This window comes from Oncorhynchus gorbuscha, linkage group LG13 (genome assembly GCF_021184085.1).
Source record: "Oncorhynchus gorbuscha isolate QuinsamMale2020 ecotype Even-year linkage group LG13, OgorEven_v1.0, whole genome shotgun sequence".
Lineage (NCBI taxonomy): Eukaryota > Metazoa > Chordata > Actinopteri > Salmoniformes > Salmonidae > Oncorhynchus > Oncorhynchus gorbuscha.
The window spans coordinates 35,885,068-35,904,710 of NC_060185.1; the positions used below are offsets into that span (position 1 = coordinate 35,885,068).

General features: G+C 48.0%; 2 protein-coding genes across 3 annotated transcripts; one reads left to right on the top strand and one right to left on the bottom strand.

Annotated features, from left to right (window-relative positions):
* Positions 1-5,684: 5,684 nt before the first annotated feature.
* On the top strand, positions 5,685-11,119 carry LOC123992806 (vitronectin-like). The gene is made up of 8 exons (XM_046294332.1): positions 5,685-5,830; positions 6,065-6,184; positions 6,388-6,906; positions 8,468-8,607; positions 8,839-8,995; positions 9,235-9,387; positions 9,667-10,371; positions 10,559-11,119. The coding sequence occupies exons 1-8, from the start codon at positions 5,773-5,775 to the stop codon at positions 10,681-10,683; spliced, it is 1,977 nt and encodes a 658-aa protein (XP_046150288.1). The 5' UTR covers positions 5,685-5,772; the 3' UTR covers positions 10,684-11,119.
* Positions 11,120-11,411: 292 nt separating this feature from the next.
* On the bottom strand, positions 11,412-18,400 carry LOC123992805 (scavenger receptor class F member 1-like). 2 transcript variants are annotated; one of them, XM_046294330.1, is made up of 13 exons: positions 17,872-18,400; positions 17,613-17,674; positions 17,003-17,104; positions 16,553-16,820; positions 16,112-16,375; positions 15,802-16,020; positions 15,501-15,629; positions 15,198-15,304; positions 14,904-15,012; positions 14,634-14,758; positions 14,316-14,453; positions 14,023-14,212; positions 11,412-13,852 (listed from the first exon to the last, which is right to left on the bottom strand). In XM_046294330.1, exons 1-13 carry the CDS (start codon positions 17,970-17,972, stop codon positions 12,802-12,804), a joined length of 2,865 nt encoding a protein of 954 aa, XP_046150286.1. In that variant the 5' UTR covers positions 17,973-18,400; the 3' UTR covers positions 11,412-12,801. The 2 variants fall into 2 exon arrangements, with proteins under 2 accessions (XP_046150286.1, XP_046150285.1); XM_046294329.1 differs by having other exon boundaries at positions 11,412-13,858; positions 17,872-18,399.
* Positions 18,401-19,643: the final 1,243 nt, after the last annotated feature.

Here is a 19,643-nt window from a genome sequence, read left to right on the forward strand (position 1 = left end):
TCGGGTGGCGCTCGGCGGTCATCGTCGCCGGTCGTCGTCACCGGTCTACTAGCAGCCACCGATCCCCTTTTCCTTTTCTGTTTGTTATGTCTTATTGGTTAACCTGTTAGACCCGCTTGTTTTCTGTCAGTCGAGGTTGTTGTGTGTAGTGGTCCAGTCTGTTTGTGCTCTGTGTTGGGTTGGTCCAGTCTGTTTGTGCTCTGTGTTGGGTTGGTCCAGTCTGTTTGTGCTCTGTGTTGGGTTGGTCCAGTCTGTTTGTGCCCTGTGTTGGGTTGGTCCAGTCTGTTTGTGCCCTGTGTTGGGTTGGACCAGTCTGTTTGTGCCCTGTGTTGGGTTGGTCCAGTCTGTTTGTGCCCTGTGTTGGGTTGGACCAGTCTGTTTGTGCTCTGTGTTGGGTTGGTCCAGTCTGTTTGTGCTCTGTGTTGGGTTGGTCCAGTCTGTTTGTGCCCTGTGTTGGGTTGGACCAGTCTATTTGTGCCCTGTGTTGGGTTGGACCAGTCTATTTGTGCTCTGTGTTGGGTTGGACCAGTCTATTTGTGCCCTGTGTTGGGTTGGACCAGTCTATTTGTGCTCTGTGTTGGGTTGGACCAGTCTATTTGTGCCCTGTGTTGGGTTGGTCCAGTCTGTTTGTGCTCTGTGTTGGGTTGGACCAGTCTATTTGTGCCCTGTGTTGGGTTGGACCAGTCTATTTGTGCCCCGTGTTGGGTTGGTCCAGTCTGTTTGTGCTCTGTGTTGGGTTGGACCAGTCTATTTGTGCCCTGTGTTGAGTTGGACCAGTCTATTTGTGCTCTGTGTTGGGTTGGACCAGTCTATTTGTGCCCTGTGTTGGGTTGGTCCAGTCTGTTTGTGCTCTGTGTTGGGTTGGACCAGTCTATTTGTGCCCTGTGTTGGGTTGGTCCAGTCTGTTTGTGCCCTGTGTTGGGTTGGTCCAGTCTGTTTGTGCTCTGTGTTGGGTTGGTCCAGTCTGTTTGTGCTCTGTGTTGGGTTGGACCAGTCTATTTGTGCCCTGTGTTGGGTTGGTCCAGTCTGTTTGTGCCCTGTGTTGGGTTGGTCCAGTCTGTTTGTGCTCTGTGTTGGGTTGGTCCAGTCTGTTTGTGCCCTGTGTTGGGTTGGTCCAGTCTGTTTGTGCCCTGTGTTGGGTTGGTCCAGTCTGTTTGTGCTCTGTGTTGGGTTGGACCAGTCTATTTGTGCCCTGTGTTGGGTTGGTCCAGTCTGTTTGTGCTCTGTGTTGGGTTGGTCCAGTCTGTTTGTGCCCTGTGTTGGGTTGGACCAGTCTATTTGTGCCCTGTGTTGGGTTGGTCCAGTCTGTTTGTGCCCTGTGTTGGGTTGGACCAGTCTGTTTGTGCCCTGTGTTGAGTTGGACCAGTCTATTTGTGCCCTGTTTGTTGACCAGTCTGTTTGTCTGTGTTGGGTTGGACCAGTCTGTTTGTGCCCTGTGTTGGGTTGGTCCAGTCTGTTTGTGCTCTGTGTTGGGTTGGACCAGTCTATTTGTGCCCTGTGTTGGGTTGGTCCAGTCTGTTTGTGCCCTGTGTTGGGTTGGTCAGTCTGTTTGTGCTCTGTGTTGGGTTGGTCCAGTCTGTTTGTGCTCTGTGTTGGGTTGGACCAGTCTATTTGTGCCCTGTGTTGGGTTGGTCCAGTCTATTTGTGCCCTGTGTTGGGTTGGTCCAGTCTGTTTGTGCTCTGTGTTGGGTTGGTCCAGTCTGTTTGTGCCCTGTGTTGGGTTGGTCCAGTCTGTTTGTGCCCTGTGTTGGGTTGGTCCAGTCTGTTTGTGCTCTGTGTTGAGTTGGACCAGTCTGTTTGTGCTCTGTGTTGGGTTGGTCCAGTCTGTTTGTGCCCTGTGTTGGGTTGGTCCAGTCTGTTTGTGCTCTGTGTTGGGTTGGTCCAGTCTGTTTGTGCCCTGTGTTGGGTTGGTCCAGTCTGTTTGTGCCCTGTGTTGGGTTGGTCCAGTCTGTTTGTGCCCTGTGTTGGGTTGGTCCAGTCTGTTTGTGCCCTGTGTTGGGTTGGTCCAGTCTGTTTGTGCCCTGTGTTGGGTTGGACCAGTCTGTTTGTGCTCTGTGTTGGGTTGGTCCAGTCTGTTTGTGCCCTGTGTTGGGTTGGTCCAGTCTGTTTGTGCCCTGTGTTGGGTTGGACCAGTCTGTTTGTGCCCTGTGTTGGGTTGGACCAGTCTGTTTGTGCTCTGTGTTGGGTTGGACCAGTCTGTTTGTGCTCTGTGTTGGGTTGGACCAGTCTGTTTGTGCTCTGTGTTGGGTTGGTCCAGTCTGTTTGTGCCCTGTGTTGGGTTGGTCCAGTCTATTTGTGCCCTGTGTTGGGTTGGTCCAGTCTGTTTGTGCTCTGTGTTGGGTTGGTCCAGTCTATTTGTGCCCTGTGTTGGGTTGGTCCAGTCTATTTGTGCCCTGTGTTGGGTTGGTCCAGTCTGTTTGTGCTCTGTGTTGGGTTGGTCCAGTCTATTTGTGCCCTGTGTTGGGTTGGTCCAGTCTGTTTGTGCCCTGTGTTGGGTTGGTCCAGTCTGTTTGTGCTCTGTGTTGGGTTGGTCCAGTCTGTTTGTGCTCTGTGTTGGGTTGGACCAGTCTATTTGTGCCCTGTGTTGGGTTGGTCCAGTCTGTTTGTGCTCTGTGTTGGGTTGGACCAGTCTGTTTGTGCTCTGTGTTGGGTTGGACCAGTCTGTTTGTGCTCTGTGTTGGGTTGGTCCAGTCTATTTGTGCCCTGTGTTGGGTTGGTCCAGTCTATTTGTGCCCTGTGTTGGGTTGGATCAGTCTGTTTGTGCTCTGTGTTGGGTTGGTCCAGTCTGTTTGTGCTCTGTGTTGGGTTGGACCAGTCTGTTTGTGCCCTGTGTTGGGTTGGTCCAGTCTGTTTGTGCCCTGTGTTGGGTTGGACCAGTCTGTTTGTGCTCTGTGTTGGGTTGGACCAGTCTGTTTGTGCCCTGTGTTGGGTTGGACCAGTCTGTTTGTGCCCTGTGTTGGGTTGGTCCAGTCTGTTTGTGCCCTGTGTTGGGTTGGACCAGTCTGTTTGTGCCCTGTGTTGGGTTGGTCCAGTCTGTTTGTGCTCTGTGTTGGGTTGGTCCAGTCTATTTGTGCCCTGTGTTGGGTTGGACCAGTCTATTTGTGCCCTGTGTTGGGTTGGACCAGTCTATTTGTGCTCTGTGTTGGGTTGGTCCAGTCTATTTGTGCTCTGTGTTGGGTTGGTCCAGTCTATTTGTGCCCTGTGTTGGGTTGGACCAGTCTATTTGTGCCCTGTGTTGGGTTGGACCAGTCTATTTGTGCCCTGTGTTGGGTTGGTCCAGTCTGTTTGTGCCCTGTGTTGGGTTGGTCCAGTCTATTTGTGCTCTGTGTTGGGTTGGTCCAGTCTATTTGTGCTCTGTGTTGGGTTGGTCCAGTCTATTTGTGCTCTGTGTTGGGTTGGACCAGTCTATTTGTGCTCTGTGTTGGGTTGGACCAGTCTGTTTGTGCTCTGTGTTGGGTTGGACCAGTCTGTTTGTGCTCTGTGTTGGGTTGGACCAGTCTGTTTGTGCTCTGTGTTGGGTTGGACCAGTCTGTTTGTGCTCTGTGTTGGGTTGGACCAGTCTATTTGTGCTCTGTGTTGGGTTGGTCCAGTCTATTTGTGCTCTGTGTTGGGTTGGACCAGTCTATTTGTGCCCTGTGTTGGGTTGGACCAGTCTGTTTGTGCTCTGTGTTGGGTTGGTCCAGTCTGTTTGTGCTCTGTGTTGGGTTGGACCAGTCTGTTTGTGCCCTGTGTTGGGTTGGTCCAGTCTATTTGTGCTCTGTGTTGGGTTGGTCCAGTCTATTTGTGCCCTGTGTTGGGTTGGACCAGTCTGTTTGTGCTCTGTGTTGGGTTGGTCCAGTCTGTTTGTGCTCTGTGTTGGGTTGGACCAGTCTGTTTGTGCCCTGTGTTGGGTTGGTCCAGTCTGTTTGTGCCCTGTGTTGGGTTGGACCAGTCTGTTTGTGCTCTGTGTTGGGTTGGACCAGTCTGTTTGTGCCCTGTGTTGGGTTGGACCAGTCTGTTTGTGCCCTGTGTTGGGTTGGTCCAGTCTGTTTGTGCCCTGTGTTGGGTTGGACCAGTCTGTTTGTGCCCTGTGTTGGGTTGGTCCAGTCTGTTTGTGCTCTGTGTTGGGTTGGTCCAGTCTATTTGTGCCCTGTGTTGGGTTGGACCAGTCTATTTGTGCCCTGTGTTGGGTTGGACCAGTCTATTTGTGCTCTGTGTTGGGTTGGTCCAGTCTATTTGTGCTCTGTGTTGGGTTGGTCCAGTCTATTTGTGCCCTGTGTTGGGTTGGACCAGTCTATTTGTGCCCTGTGTTGGGTTGGACCAGTCTATTTGTGCCCTGTGTTGGGTTGGTCCAGTCTGTTTGTGCCCTGTGTTGGGTTGGTCCAGTCTATTTGTGCTCTGTGTTGGGTTGGTCCAGTCTATTTGTGCTCTGTGTTGGGTTGGTCCAGTCTATTTGTGCTCTGTGTTGGGTTGGACCAGTCTATTTGTTGGACCAGCTGCTCTGTGTTGGGTTGGACCAGTCTGTTTGTGCTCTGTGTTGGGTTGGACCAGTCTGTTTGTGCTCTGTGTTGGGTTGGACCAGTCTGTTTGTGCTCTGTGTTGGGTTGGACCAGTCTGTTTGTGCTCTGTGTTGGGTTGGTCCAGTCTGTTTGTGCTCTGTGTTGGGTTGGACCAGTCTGTTTGTGCCCTGTGTTGGGTTGGACCAGTCTGTTTGTGCTCTGTGTTGGGTTGGACCAGTCTGTTTGTGCTCTGTGTTGGGTTGGTCCAGTCTGTTTGTGCTCTGTGTTGGGTTGGTCCAGTCTATTTGTGCTCTGTGTTGGGTTGGACCAGTCTGTCTGTGCTCTGTGTTGGGTTGGACCAGTCTGTTTGTGCTCTGTGTTGGGTTGGTCCAGTCTGTTTGTGCTCTGTGTTGGGTTGGACCAGTCTGTTTGTGCTCTGTGTTGGGTTGGACCAGTCTGTTTGTGCTCTGTGTTGGGTTGGTCCAGTCTGTTTGTGCTCTGTGTTGGGTTGGACCAGTCTGTTTGTGCTCTGTGTTGGGTTGGACCAGTCTGTTTGTGCTCTGTGTTGGTTGTACAATGTTTGATTATTCGCCTGTTGTTTTATGCGTTATATTGGAGGCCGAAATAAAGTCCGGTTTCCTCATTATCCTCTGCTCTCTGCGCTTGACTCTGCACCCACCACTCCAGGCGTTGTGACGGCTCTGGATAAGAGCATCTGCTGAATGACTAAAGTGTCAAATGCAAATGTTACATATCTCATATTACTGTATTGATTCACTTTGTAAAAACATTTTGTAATTATTGATGTCACAAATGTATCATTTGTACAGTTCTTTATTACAAATGTCGTTATTTGTTACTTTGACTATGTAAAACCAGCAGTACTACTTATTTCTCTGAGAGTGAGGCAGATATATAGTGTTTTGCAACAACAAAAAATGCTTATTTGTCACTCTGAAATGAAATCATCAAGGGATAGATGTCATTGAACAACCCCATGCCATGATTAGATAGTGATAAAAAACACCAATCTCTTTCACAAGATCTTTAAACGATGAAAGCTAACTACAAGCATTTGGTATAAAGCATTTTTGAGTGAAACTTTATTTACTGATTGCTTCAGCAAAAACAAGGTTGATAACAAGGTTGAAACAAGGTCTAAGTAAACATTCTGTAGAGGTGAATGACACTGGTAGCCATTGCATTGCATTTGTAATTGATTAGTAGCACACTGTTCTCTATCCCCTGGGTCCTTTCCGTCACACACCCAGAGAGACCCAGAGAGACAGACAGCATGAGGCTCGGGCTGATACTCCTGCTAGCCGGGCTAGCTACTGTGTTTGCTGTAGAGGGTAAGTATACCATTAAAAAGATATAGTCTAGATTGACTTGAAAATGTAGTGGTGACGTTTTGGTTGAAATTAAACTGAGTTGTTACTGGTGAAGGAGAACTCATGAATTTCAAGATAGTATTTGGAAACTCAGATAGGGACTGTATATTGGAGTTGGTGGAGGTATTCCCAAACATTTTTGCTGTTCTATAAGTAATGTATAAGTTTCCTCTCTGTGCTGTCCTTGTGTGTCAGAGTCATGCATGGACCGCTGTGAGAATGGCTTCGACTCCAAGAAGGATTGCCAGTGTGACACCATGTGTCGGTACTACAAGAGCTGCTGCTCAGACTACGAGACCACCTGTCATATGAAAAGTAAAAAGAGTGTATATGTGTGTGTGTTTGTATATTGATTGTTAGAAGAGTCCCAGATTTCCCTTTTAACAACCTTTAAAGGTAATATTGAATAATGCACCACTGATTAACATGGTAATGAGTTGCATATGTTCAACATTCATATAATATTTTGCTATTAATTCATTGCGTTATTAATTTAATGTGACCTCCGTTTCCTTCAGCACGTGGGGACACCTTTGAATTTGCAGAGGATGATGATGGTCCATTTACCCCCCCTACAACGCCCACCTTCCCGACCCAACCTGAAGACAGGGAAAACAGAACCTCAGGGGGCCAACATAGGCAACCCACACGCATCAGAACCCCCAACACCATCTCTACCCCTGCCAAAATTGCCACAAAGATAACCCCAGTCATAGAGCCAGCTAGAGGCGCAGCTCGAGGCCCACAGAGAGGCCAGGTCCCAGGGGTAGTCCCACTCCCGGAGGCAGCTAAAGCCACCAAGGCACCGTCAGCAACACAGGCAGGTAGAGGCTCAGATAGAGGCCAGTTCCCAGCGGTAGTCCCACTCCCAGAGACAGCTATAGCCACCGAGGCAACATCAGTCCCACAGACAACTACAGAGGAAGTGGTGACGACCACCAAGGCTCCGGTAGTAGACCCAGATGCTGAGCCATGCAGCAGCAGGCCCTGGGACTCCCTAATGCAGCTCAAGAACGGCTCTGTCTACGCCTTCAGAGGTAATGGTTTTCATGGGTCTTACCCCATCACCTTCAGGGGTAAGGGTCTTCATGGGTCGTACCCCGTCACCTTCAGGGGTAAGGTTCTTAATGGGTCGTACCCCGTCACCTTCAGAGGTAAGGGTCTTCATGGGTCGTACCCCGTCACCTTCAGGGGTAAGGGTCTTCATGGGTCGTACCCCGTCACCTTCAAGGGTAAGGCTCTTCATGGGTCGTACCCCGTCACCTTCAGGGGTAAGGTTCTTAATGGGTCCTACCCCGTCACCTTCAGAGGTAAGGGTCTTCATGGGTCGTACCCCGTCACCTTCAGGGGTAAGGGTCTTCATGGGTCGTACCCCGTCACCTTCAAGGGTAAGGCTCTTCATGGGTCGTACCCCGTCACCTTCAAGGGTAAGGCTCTTCATGGGTCGTACCCCGTCACCTTCAGGGGTAAGGGTCTTCATGGGTCGTACCCCGTCACCTTCAAGGGTAAGGCTCTTCATGGGTCGTACCCCGTCACCTTCAGAGGTAAGGGTCTTCATGGGTCGTACCCCGTCACCTTCAGGGGTAAGGTTCTTAATGGGTCGTACCCCGTCACCTTCAGAGGTAAGGGTCTTCATGGGTCGTACCCCGTCACCTTCAGGGGTAAGGGTCTTCATGGGTCGTACCCCGTCACCTTCAAGGGTAAGGGTCTTCATGGGTCGTACCCCGTCACCTTCAGGGGTAAGGGTCTTCATGGGTCGTACCCCATCACCTTCAGGGGTAAGGTTCTTAATGGGTCGCACCCCGTCACCTTCAGGGGTAAGGGTCTTCATGGCTCGTACCCCATCACCTTCAAGGGTAAGGGTCTTCATGGGTCGTACCCCATCACCTTCAGGGGTAAGGGTCTTCATGGGTCGTACCCCGTCACCTTCAGAGGTAAGGGTCTTCATGGGTTGTACCCCGTCACCTTCAGAGGTAAGGGTCTTCATGGGTTGTACCCCGTCACCTTCAGAGGTAAGGGTCTTCATGGATCTTACCACGTCACCTTCAGAGGTAAGGGTCTTCATGGGTCGTACCCCGTCACCTTCAGGGGTAAGGGTCTTCATGGGTCGTACCCCATCACCTTCAGGGGTAAGGGTCTTCATGGGTTGTACCCCGTCACCTTCAGAGGTAAGGGTCTTCATGGGTTGTACCCCGTCACCTTCAGAGGTAAGGGTCTTCATGGATCTTACCACGTCACCTTCAGAGGTAAGGGTCTTCATGGGTCGTACCCCGTCACCTTCAGAGGTAAGGGTCTTCATGGATCTTACCACGTCACCTTCAGAGGTAAGGGTCTTCATGGATCTTACCCCGTCACCTTCAGAGGTAAGGGTCTTCATGGGTCTTACTCCGTCACCTTCAGAGGTAAGGGTCTTTATGGGTCTTACTCCGTCACCTTCAGAGGTAAGGGTCTTTATGGGTCTTACTCCGTCACCTTCAGAGGTAAGGGTCTTTATGGGTCTTACTCTGTGGTGAGTGTCGGTGAGTGGGAGAAAAACACCAGGAGAGGTTTTGTTTATCTGTATCTCTATGTAGGTGTTTGTTTTGTGTCCTTTCCTAGGGGAGTGGTTCTTTGAGCTGGATGAGAAGTCGGTGATGCCCGGCTACCCCAAACTGATCCAGGACATCTGGGGTATCAGAGGGCCTATAGATGCTGCCTTTACACGTATCAACTGCCAGGGCAAGACCTACATGTTCAAGGTGGGATGAATACCCTGGCTAGAGAGTGTAGATTAAAGATGAAATGTTGGTAGGACGGTAGAAGGTTGGCAATGGAAGTTATATCTCTAGCTGTTTGTATTTATTATACATTTTGTAAATGTAATACATTTGTTACATTGCCAACTTCACTGATATAAATTACATTTATTCATTCCAAACTTACATTTATTAATTTCAAACAGATTTTTCAAATTGCAAATCCTCCAACAGGGTAACAAGTACTGGCGGTTTGATGATGGTGTGCTGGAGGCGGACTATCCCAGGGATATCAACGTGGGCTTTGAGAAGATACCAGACGACGTGGACGCAGCCTTCGCCATAGCAGCCCCTGGACACCACAGCAAAGAGAAGGTCTACTTCTTCAAAGGTCACACCAAATCTTAAATTAAGAACATACAATACACTAGGCAGTTGCTAATTGATAAGTGATTGAATTAATCTTTGTGTTTAAACTTGAGAATACCTCTGAATGATAGTCCTCCTCCTGAACGTATGCAAATGATGGAAGATATAGCCACAATGAAGTGACTAACTCACTGTTTCCAGTGTATTTCTTTTCACATAATCTGTTTTGTTAACAGACCCGTTGTTTGTCTGTGTTCCCAGGTGACCAGTACCACCAGTATGAGTTCAAGCACCAGCCATCACATGAGGAGTGTATCAAGATGGCAGCTGGGTCTCCCTCCGCTCTGTTCACAGCCTATACTGACATCTACCACAACAACTGGGAGGAACTCTTCAATATGCTCTTCAGAGGCAGTAAGACGCTGTGGTGCTTTCTCAATGATCTTTTCTTGTGACCTCACTTCCTCTTTCCATTCCTCCTTCTCCAAACGCATTGGAGAAGAAGATCCAAGTCTCTTACCTGTGGTCCTTCTCATCCAATGCGTATTGAGGAGGTGAAGAAAGAGGATATAAGGAATCATTCATGGCACAATGTTGACTTTAAGAAAATGGTTGCTTAACAAACAAGAATAGTTTTCAAGCTAGCCCCCACCCTATAATGCTACATCTCATCTGCCATTCTCTCTCCCCCAGTCCCCAACCACCATGGTGGGCATCGGTTCATCAACAAGGACTGGATAGGCATCAAGGCCCCAGTGGACGCTGTCATGACAGGGAGACTCTACATCACCCCCAGGCCACTGGCCCCACCCCTGTTCCCACCCGTACCCCCTTTACGGGACCACAATGACGGGAGGCGCCAGCCATGGGACCAACAGAGGGGGCAGTATGGTCAACAGGATCAGTTAAATGGACAGCAAAATGGACAACAATATGGACAACAATATGGACAACAATATGGACAACAAGGGCAACAATATGGACAGCAGTGGGAACAGCAGTGGGACCACCGCAGAAGTAGGCGCCAGTCTTACTGGGGTGCCGGGACAGGAATGGCTATGGGGCAGGCGTTCGCAGAGAAGGGGATGGATATGGGGAAACGATTCGCTGAGAAGGGTATGGATCTCGGTCGGAAGCTGGCGGAAAGGAGGATGGCTATGGAGGGGATGTTTGGAGGGTGGGACATGCGCCGAACGGATGCCAGGGATGAAGACAGAGACAGGGATAGGAGGAGGGATGACCAGGACAGGAGGAGGGATGACCAGGACAGGAGGAGGGATGACCAGGACAGAAGAGATGGATACAACTATGACTCCAGATACAACGCTGAGGGGAGGGCCTACTGGGAGTCTGTCAACAAGGGCCAGCCAGTGCAGAGCGTCTACTTCTTCAAGGGAGGTAAGGAAGGATACTTTATTGTCCTATTGCTTTTTTCTTTTTAACCTCCCATTAAACACACACCCTAAACACACACCCTAAACACACACTCTAAACACACACCCTAAACACACACCCTAAACACACACCCTAAGGGCACAGAACAACTCGAAATCCACCAGACATATTCTCTGTATTCGTTTTCCAGATAAATACTACAGAGTGGATCTGAAGACCAAGAAAGTGGACCCAGCCAGCCCTCCTTACCCCAGGTCCATTGGCAAGTACTGGCTGGGCTGCCCTGAAAAACACCTGGAGGCCGAGAAGAAATAGTTTCACAACTGGATAAAGAAACATATGCAGTATGTCAAAACATGTTTTACATCAAATACTCAAATAGACAGTAATTATTTAGCTGGATAATTAGAAGAATCCCTTGAAAAATGATGCAATAATTTAATAACCTCATATCCAACATTTTGATAGACAAGCTGATAGCCTGATGAAGACAGCTTGTTTGTCGAAGCGTTGGATATGAGGTTATTAAAGTATTGCATCTGAGCTCCTAGAGTGTGCGGCTCTCCTTTAATTGTTCAGGTGTTCTACTCCGCTAGCCAGCGCCTCGCCTAAATAGGTGTGCGTTTCTTTCGCCTCTAAATTAGAAGAATCACTTCACAAAAATGTTATTTTATCAGGACATTTCTCTTTGTACCTGGAATACTTGTGTGTAATACTTTTATAATTAAACATTTTCTAGCTGTAAAGTTTACCCACGTGTTATTGGGGGTATTTGCGCTGTAGCTCCCCTTATTGGAGATCAATGAAGGCCCACCCATCTCTGTTCCCCACCCCCTCTGTTCCCCATGATTTGGGGCAAAGTTCAGCTGGTTGGTTGGTGTGCAATCTGAAGTCCACAAAAACACTACAGTGAATACTATAGTAATTACTGTAGTATTTACAGTTAACTATAGTATAAATACTGCAGTGAAAGAAAACTGTAGTATATACTATAGTAATTAATGTAGTATTTTTGCGGATTGTAGTATACTATAGTAATTAATGTAGTATTTTTGCGGATTGTAGTATACTGTAGTAATTACTGTAGTGTTTTTGCAGACATTATTGTTGTATTTACTATAGTGTTTTTGTTTTAATATCTCTGACATAGAAGTGGAGGCTTTCACAGTGTGTAGTATAGTATTCTACAGTAGACTACTGAATTCTATTGTAAACTGTAATAATTTTACATGTGGGTTATCTCTCCTCTCTAATATCTGACCCAGTTTACAAGAGGGGTCTTTAAAGGTGGGATTGACAGTGTGATACAGAAACACTACTAACACCTAGTGAACGACAGGCTACAAAGACATCAACAAACACAACTCTGGACCACCAGGTCTCCATTTCCTGACTAGCGCTTTCAGTGGAATATGATTAAACTGTTTTTGGCTGCATAGAAGGACATGCTATGTGGGAGGCAAGCTTAACAGTGATCAAGAGGACACAGGCTTGGCAAAACCTACAGATAGTACATAGACTATGCTAGCCTGATAGTAGACTATGCCAGGTAGCCAGGGGATATCTGTTCCGATGAGACACCGTGCTGCATTCTTTTCCATTACAACTCAATTCCACAGCGAACACGGTCCGGACTTGTTGATTCACTGCTGATTTTTGGAAACATTCAGAAATTAGATTAAAGAAGATCAAGTCATCAATCGTCCATTCTAACCCTGTCTGTCAACCCCTCCTTAAATCCTGTACAAGAAGAAGGGGAGTGGTCACCATAGAGATGAATATAGTCTCTACAGATAATGTCAATGGCGGCTTATTTCTTCTTTTATATGTAAATCCCAATACAACCAAAATGCTCTCAACCCTACAATATTGGGAATGCAGCTGACAGACACCACAATACATCAGATGCATGGCAGGTTTCATCACTTGTTTTGTTTCACTCAGTGTGCATCCCAAATAGCACCCTGTTTCCTTTATAGTGCACTTTTGACCATGGCCACTATAAAAGGAATAGGGTGCCATTTGGGACACAGCCTCAGTGTTCCAGTGAATAATACATATCACAGACAGGTGATGGTTTGGGAAGGGTTGGTGCTGCCAGTGCCAACACTTTTAAATGGTTCAAGGACCACAGAGCAATGTTATCCCAGTGATGACAGACAAGTCAAAGTGAACAAAGTGCACAGGAGCATTTTTTGGTTTTCATTTGCATAGTTGTTTCACACATGGCAGTTACAGTGTCAATCACTTTTTGGTAAAGTGATTTCAACATGATCCTATTGTTGTATAATATACATCAAATTGTATACTCAATATTGTAAAGTTTATGTCAGACTCGACTGTTAACTCAGTACAGTAGGCTAGTTTCCAAATTCCTCATTCATTAGTAGTCGAACTACATACTCAATTGCGAGAAGAGACAGAGCACCACAGTCATTGCATCTGAAATGAGGAATGCATAATCATCACGTTCTCATAAAGGTTAGGTCCATCGTCCACACCAGCCACCACTCCTTCATTGGCGATGACTTCACTCAGACTAACAGCGTCCATTACAAATCCAGCTGGCCCGATTGTTCGATATCCATTATCAGTCTGCATCCCAGGGTCGCCGTTCTCTCGCCTTACCCCTGACCTTTCACCCCTAACCTCTGACCCACCGACCTCTGGCACGCTTTTCAAAATGGAGGACAGGGGCCTCGTGGACGTAACGGTGGCAGGGGTGTCCTCTGGTGGGGGTTGAGTGTTAGTGCCAGCGTCAGTGTTTCCCATGACAGCAGGGGAGCTATGGTGGGCGTGCTGTTTCCTCCTACTGGGTTTTCTCATAGATACACCTTCCCCTACAGCACCCTCCACCTCCGAGGGTGGGGGAGCCCCCTGCTCCCACACACTGACCCTAGTCCCCAGCTTCCTCCTGGGGGGCTTGGTGATCCCCTCCACCCCCGGGCTCTTCCCCTTGGGCTTAGTTCCCACCTCCTGGTCTTTGTGCCTCTGGAGGCTACCTAGCCTGCGTAGCATGGCCTGTACCGGGCCCTCCAAGCTGGGGAGCTCTAGTTTAGACAGGGGCCTCCCCACCCCCGCCTTCCCCACTGTCACATACACTGTGGTCACTTTGTCCATCTCTGCCTGCTGGCCATCGGATGTGGACCCTGGTGTTTGCCCTCCCTTTCTGGAAACAGCAGCGTTGGATATGGTGCGTCCTACCACTGCTCCAGGCACCTGCAGGGTAGACATGGCTCGGGTCGGGGTAGCTGTCCACCTGTCCACATCGGGGTCCCCTGCTTCACCACTGGATTCTGGATCTTCCAATGGTCCAGTCCCACCTCCACACCCATCCACCCCCCCCTCCATCTCTTCCCCCTCTGAGGCATTCCCTCCCTGGGCCTGGAGGGCTGACAGCATCAGGACCCCCCAGGGGGACTTGTGTTTGGTGCGGGGGGCCCCGGGTGTCAAATCTTGGGCAGAGCCTCGGCGCTCCTTGGGACTGAACCTCGGATGAGATGAGATTGTACTTTATTAATCCACAAGGGTATTTTTTTGACATTCACTCAACATTAAAAACAATCACAAAAAGAGAATTGAAGTGCTGCGTAGTGTAGTGTGGTGTGTGTAGTGCCCAATGTCCTCATCAAGATGACTACGACCTGGTGTTACCTGGTGCCTTCGGCGAAGGAGACGGAGGGGCATTTGGACTTGGCGTTGCTGGAGGTGCGGGGGATGCCAAAGGGGAGGGACATGTCTTCTGCACTAATACTGAAGGCAGAGGGGTCGGGGAACATGTTACACTTAGAACTCATCTCGTGCTGGAACTCCTGGAACTCACCGCCCGCCACTGCAGGGATGTCTGAGGGAGGAAGAGCGGGGGAATGGAGGGACAGGGAGAGAGAGAAAAAATAGAGTCAATCAAAACACAAAGGGTTGAACACACACACACACACACCGATTACCTTCTCTGGGGGGGACACAGTAGAGCACCTCTCTGGTCTCCTCATCACTGTCGAAGAAGGATCCCTCCGTCACCCAGCCTGACGAGGGAGGCTCTATGAAGCTGTGGTTGAACGTCAGCTCAGGGTCGTGGTGTGACACTGGAGAGAGAAGCATTTATTATTTTTATTATTGTCATAATATTGTAATACGTATAGTATGGACACCAGTCCCTTTTCCAAGCGCATGGATAAACATTTTCAGAGCATCTAAGTACTGGAGTTTCTTCCTTACATAGATACAGACATATGACATGATCTCTAGTGTGATATTGTACTGACCTGTGACTCTGGGTAGCCCAGAGGACCAGACAGAGATACAGGGTACAGCAGAGCTCACGTTGGCCAGGACGTTATACACATGATGCTTCATACGGACAGAGGTACCACCGTCACCCACTGCTACCCTGTAGGACCAGAGCAAGGTCAGAGGAACACACACATCTGTCTTTGTCATCAGAATTATATACACACACACACCTGTCTTTGTCATCAGAATTATATACACACACACACCTGTCTTTGTCATCAGAATTATATACACACACACACCTGTCTTTGCCGTCAGTAGGTCCTCCACAGCAGCAGCAGCAGCAGACCAGACCCAGCAGCACCAAGAGCAGAGGGACCAGGAGACCAGTGATCAGAGCCCTGTGACCACCTGACACCACACACACGCACACACACAAACAAATGTTATTCAACCTCACATATTCCTTCTTGAGGAAAAACTAATATATCAATCCATAGGCCCATCTACTATTACTTAGGCTCATCTACTATTACTATTCATTATCTATACATTATCCACCAATTAGCGCTGTATCCAATAGGAGGAGTACATACTGTATGGACACGCCCCCGTTGCTGGGTGACAGGCGGTTCCCTCTCCACAGTCACAGAGAGAGGAACAGTTAAAGCCATACAGCTGATCTGGACAGGTGATGTTACAACTGGGGACACAACAGAGAGAAACCTGTTAGTGACAGCAAGATACACAATCCCAGCAAGATATCTAAATCAGACATTATTGGATTGGAGAAAGGTAGTTATTTGAAGCATTGTTTCACATCACTTCAAGGAAGAGGGTAAGGAAGGATGCATTTTAAGAGTATTCGAACAGAACCTCTGCTTTCTCAGTACTCTCACCTCCGTCCCTGGAACCCAGGCCCACAGACACAACTTCCTGTCACGTGATCACAGTGGCCATGGAAACAGGGGCTGCACAGGGAGCGGCAGGCATCCCCGAATGTACTGTTAGAGCACGGCTCGTCACACCTGCAGACATACAGAGTGGCCCAGATAATAGAGAGACAACAAAACTATCAGCACGAGATGAAAACACTGAACCTTTTCAGTATCATTGACACATGCATGTCTGGGAAGTGGAATTACTGTAAAAACTCTCAGATACGTTTCACTGGTAGTTAGCCATCAAACACACACACACCTGGGTTTGGTCCATCCTGGGTCACATCGTGAACACGCCCCCGTCCTGGGTTCACATGGTTCACCGTTCCTGCAGCGTGGGCATGCCTCCTGGCAGTGGTTTCCATGGTAACCATGCGGGCACAGACGGTCACAGTGTGTGCCATTCCACCCAGGCTCACAGGCCGTACAGACACCATCAACCACAGAGCACGACTGGCCTCCTTCACAGTGGCCACAGCTACATAGGAGGGGGAGAGAGAGACATCCACAGCAAATGACAAGGCTGTACCATCAAAACATCAGTGCAATATCCAAAAACACTCTCTTACCTCAGTTTACAGCCACTGCCATACTCCCCAGGTCCACACGGTTCGTTACAGAAGGCTCCCTTGTACCCAGGCTGACATACACACTCCCCGCTGACGGCATTACACTCGCTGTGCTCCAGGTCACAGTTACAGCGGCGGTCACACGTCGGACCCCACCACCCGTTCTGGCATTCACATGCCCCCGTCTTCTGTTGGCAGGATGATATGTAGCAGCTACATCGAAGACTGCACTTCTGACCCCAGTAACCCAGGGCACACTGACACCTGCCAACAAACCTTTTTTAAGAAAACATATATTTCTATTGTGTTGTAGCTATTGTGTTAAAAAATATGTGTGTAAACTGTCCTTTTAATTATTAAATTACAGGCTAAATTGTATCAAGTGATTCAGCTTTTAGCTAACTAATGCCTCCCATTGTAAAAAAAATCATTCTCTCTCACCTGCCGGTCAGTGGGTCGCAGGTGGAGGTGCCTGGGTAGCACTGGCACTGCTTGGTACAGGTGGGTGTCCACCAGCCCTCGTCGCAGGTGCAGTTGCCGTGTACGGGGTGGCAGTGTCCATGACGGCCACATTTGCAGGTGTTCTGGCAGAGTGCCCCCCAGCGGTTGGAGAGGCACGTACACTTGCCCGTGATCGGGTCACAGCGCCCGTGAGGGTGGCACTTGCACAGCTCACGGCAGTCCGGTGCCCAGAACTCTGGAGGGCAGCCTGAAGAGGGAGACAGGCTGTAATACTTCAGTAGATTCCACTTAATTACAATGTTCTTACCCTTTTATTCCTGCAATGTAAAGCACTACCAAAGTTGCTATAATGACTCTTGTTGTGTTCAAAATATATTGTTTGAGTAACACAGCCTATGTAACTTTAACGTCAGAGTTGATTTGACTTACGTGTCTTGCAGTGGGCTCCATAGTAGCCAGGGCGACAGCGACAGACGCCCGGGTATAAACACACCTCATCCTGCTGGCAGGCCTGTTCACCATCACACACAGCTGGAGTCATAAACAACAGACACAGTGCTGAATTATACAATACTACCTAAACAAGACAAAAAGCCTGTTCTTATGTGCCCTGGATGGTTTTTTACTGTCAGCTGATACTCACGTAAAGTACACTCCTCTCCCCTAAACTGATACTCACGTAAAGTACACTCCTCTCCCCTAAACTGATACTCACGTAAAGTACACTCCTCTCCCCTAAACTGATACTCACGTAAAGTACACTCCTCTCCCCTAAACTGATACTCACGTAAAGTACACTCCTCTCCCCTAAACTGATACTCATGTAAAGTACACTCTTCTCCCCTAAACTGATACTCATGTAAAGTACACTCCTCTCCCCTAAACTGATACTCATGTAAAGTACACTTCTCTCCCCTAAACTGATACTCATGTAAAGTACACTCCTCTCCCCTAAACTGATACTCATGTAAAGTACACTCCTCTCCCCTAAACTGATACTCATGTAAAGTACACTCCTCTCCCCTAAACTGATACTCACGAAGGGTACACTCCTCTCTCTGTTGTCTCCATCCAGTGCAACAGACAAGAGTGGAAGGATTCCTGTTTGAGAAGGGTAAACCAAATACATACTGTAAAGCATAGTAGGAAGTTTCTTGATGGGACTTTATACTGTTTTTTTCATGAAATAATGGAAGATTACAATTATGAAGATAATGAGAATGTTTCATAAAGCAAGGATATATGTCTGGATAGAAAAGGTAGAAAACGAAAGTGTGAGAGTGTAATGTAGTCATCACCTGGGGTCCTGGCAGACGTTTCTCCCTGAGGGAGCCAGTCTCTGAGGGGAGGAGAGGGAACAGCAGAGCAGTAGTCCTAGACCCGTCAGAAACTGGCCCATGTCCACCCCACAACCAGGTACAAGCCTACAATAGGTCTCAGAACGTGTCCAACTCACAGGAAAATCCCTTTCTCCTTTTCTTCTCTTTCGGTCACTCTTCTCTTCCCAAGTCCAGAAGAGGACAATGGAAAATGAAGTCTTCTCTCTCTTTCTCAATTATGTTTCTCTCTCGCTCCCTGCCTCTGTCTGTCTCCCGCCACTCTCTCGTTCTAACTTTATTTTCCCTAGTCCAGCTCTGTGGTCTTGTAGGCCAATGGAAGGCAGTCTTTCTCTTTATGTTTCTCTCTCCCTGCCTCTATCTGTCTTTCTCTCCAGCCAGCTCTCTTCAGTCATTAGTCTTGTAGTTGTATGCCCAGCCTGACTGAGCAGTCCAAACCCGTCCGTTTCCTCTCCCTCTTTCCTGGGGAAGTTAGAGCCACTTCCTCCCATTCAATCTGCCTCAGTAAGGTTTTTTTAAGACATCACCACATACTGAGAGATTATGGAAAGAGGTGAGCAGCATATTTAGATGTGTTTGTATGTGTTTGTGTACTGTACATATGTCTTCCACACAAGAACACACACTCACTCACCTTGTTGTAAAGAAAAGCCTAACTGTCCATCCTAGATCAGACGTGGGATGTTTTCTTGGCAAATTAATGTATGTTGACAGCCCAACTCACATGCTCCCACAATACACACTTCTGATTTAAATTCAGATATTTATTTGGTTTTTGTAGCTCAGAAGCTTCTCCGTTTAAAAATAGTCATGCTTACAAAAATAACATGTACATACAGTTTGTAGGAAAATACGTCATTCAACACAATCACCAGCAGCATTCATTTAGAATGTCAGAAAATGACGCCAGAGTCAGATGTCTGAGTACCGATAAGTTATGGTGGTGGGCAGGGGCAGCCATTGTTGTAGGTGTGTGTTTCTGTGTGTGTTTGTTTAACGACATGGTCAGATGGAAGGATAGTGACGGCACACACACACCATCTCCCATTTACCCCCAAGGAAACACACATTTCCTCTGTAAGTGCAACAACTAACTTACAGGGGCTGGTGCCCCAGTGAACGAACGCACGCACGCACACACACACACACACACACAGAGACAGGTGTGCACACGCACACTTGGCAGCCACATGCATAACAACCAACCCCAATGCTCAATTCATGGTCCTAGGGAAGACATGGTTGAACTCACAACAGGACTCTATCAAAAATGTAAGATGAGCTGATGGTTAAGAATATAAAGTCTAATCAATAAATGACTGTTACTCTGTGGCAATACATTCAGGCTCAGAAGTAACACACAGTATACTTTACTGCAAAACGTTTCCTATAACTCACACCATGTCCAAGACAGTGACAGATTGTAAGAATTACAGCAACCAAAAAGCACACCAAAACCACCCACACTAGGTAAAATGTTAAACACATGGAAGTCCACCATGGTTATTAATAGTTAGAATGCCCTCTGTGGAACAAACGTGTTCCTGCAATGACTAATGATTGCTGCGTTCAAAATATATCTTGGTATCTTTGGCTAAAAATATTTGTTAAAATATCTCAATACAAATTTGCTTCAGAGATTCAACAGAGATTTGTTGTAGATGGTTACATACCATACACATCACTATAATGTTGAATACAAATACTAAAACAATTACAAAAGCATTATCCAT

Excerpts from the sequence above, each read along its gene's own strand:
- LOC123992806 (XM_046294332.1), top strand. The coding sequence starts at position 5,773 with ATGAGGCTCGGGCTGATACTCCTGCTAGCCGGGCTAGCTACTGTGTTT. Across the intron at positions 5,831-6,064 it reads TACTGTGTTTGCTGTAGAGG|AGTCATGCATGGACCGCTGT; the intron begins GTAAGTATACCA and ends CTTGTGTGTCAG. Across the intron at positions 9,388-9,666 it reads CAATATGCTCTTCAGAGGCA|TCCCCAACCACCATGGTGGG; the intron begins GTAAGACGCTGT and ends TCTCTCCCCCAG.
- LOC123992805 (XM_046294329.1), bottom strand. The coding sequence starts at position 17,972 with ATGGGCCAGTTTCTGACGGGTCTAGGACTACTGCTCTGCTGTTCCCTC. Across the intron at positions 16,021-16,111 it reads GGCAGTGGCTGTAAACTGAG|CTGTGGCCACTGTGAAGGAG; the intron begins GTAAGAGAGTGT and ends CCTCCTATGTAG. Across the intron at positions 15,013-15,197 it reads AACGGGGGCGTGTCCATACA|GTGGTCACAGGGCTCTGATC; the intron begins GTATGTACTCCT and ends GTGTGGTGTCAG.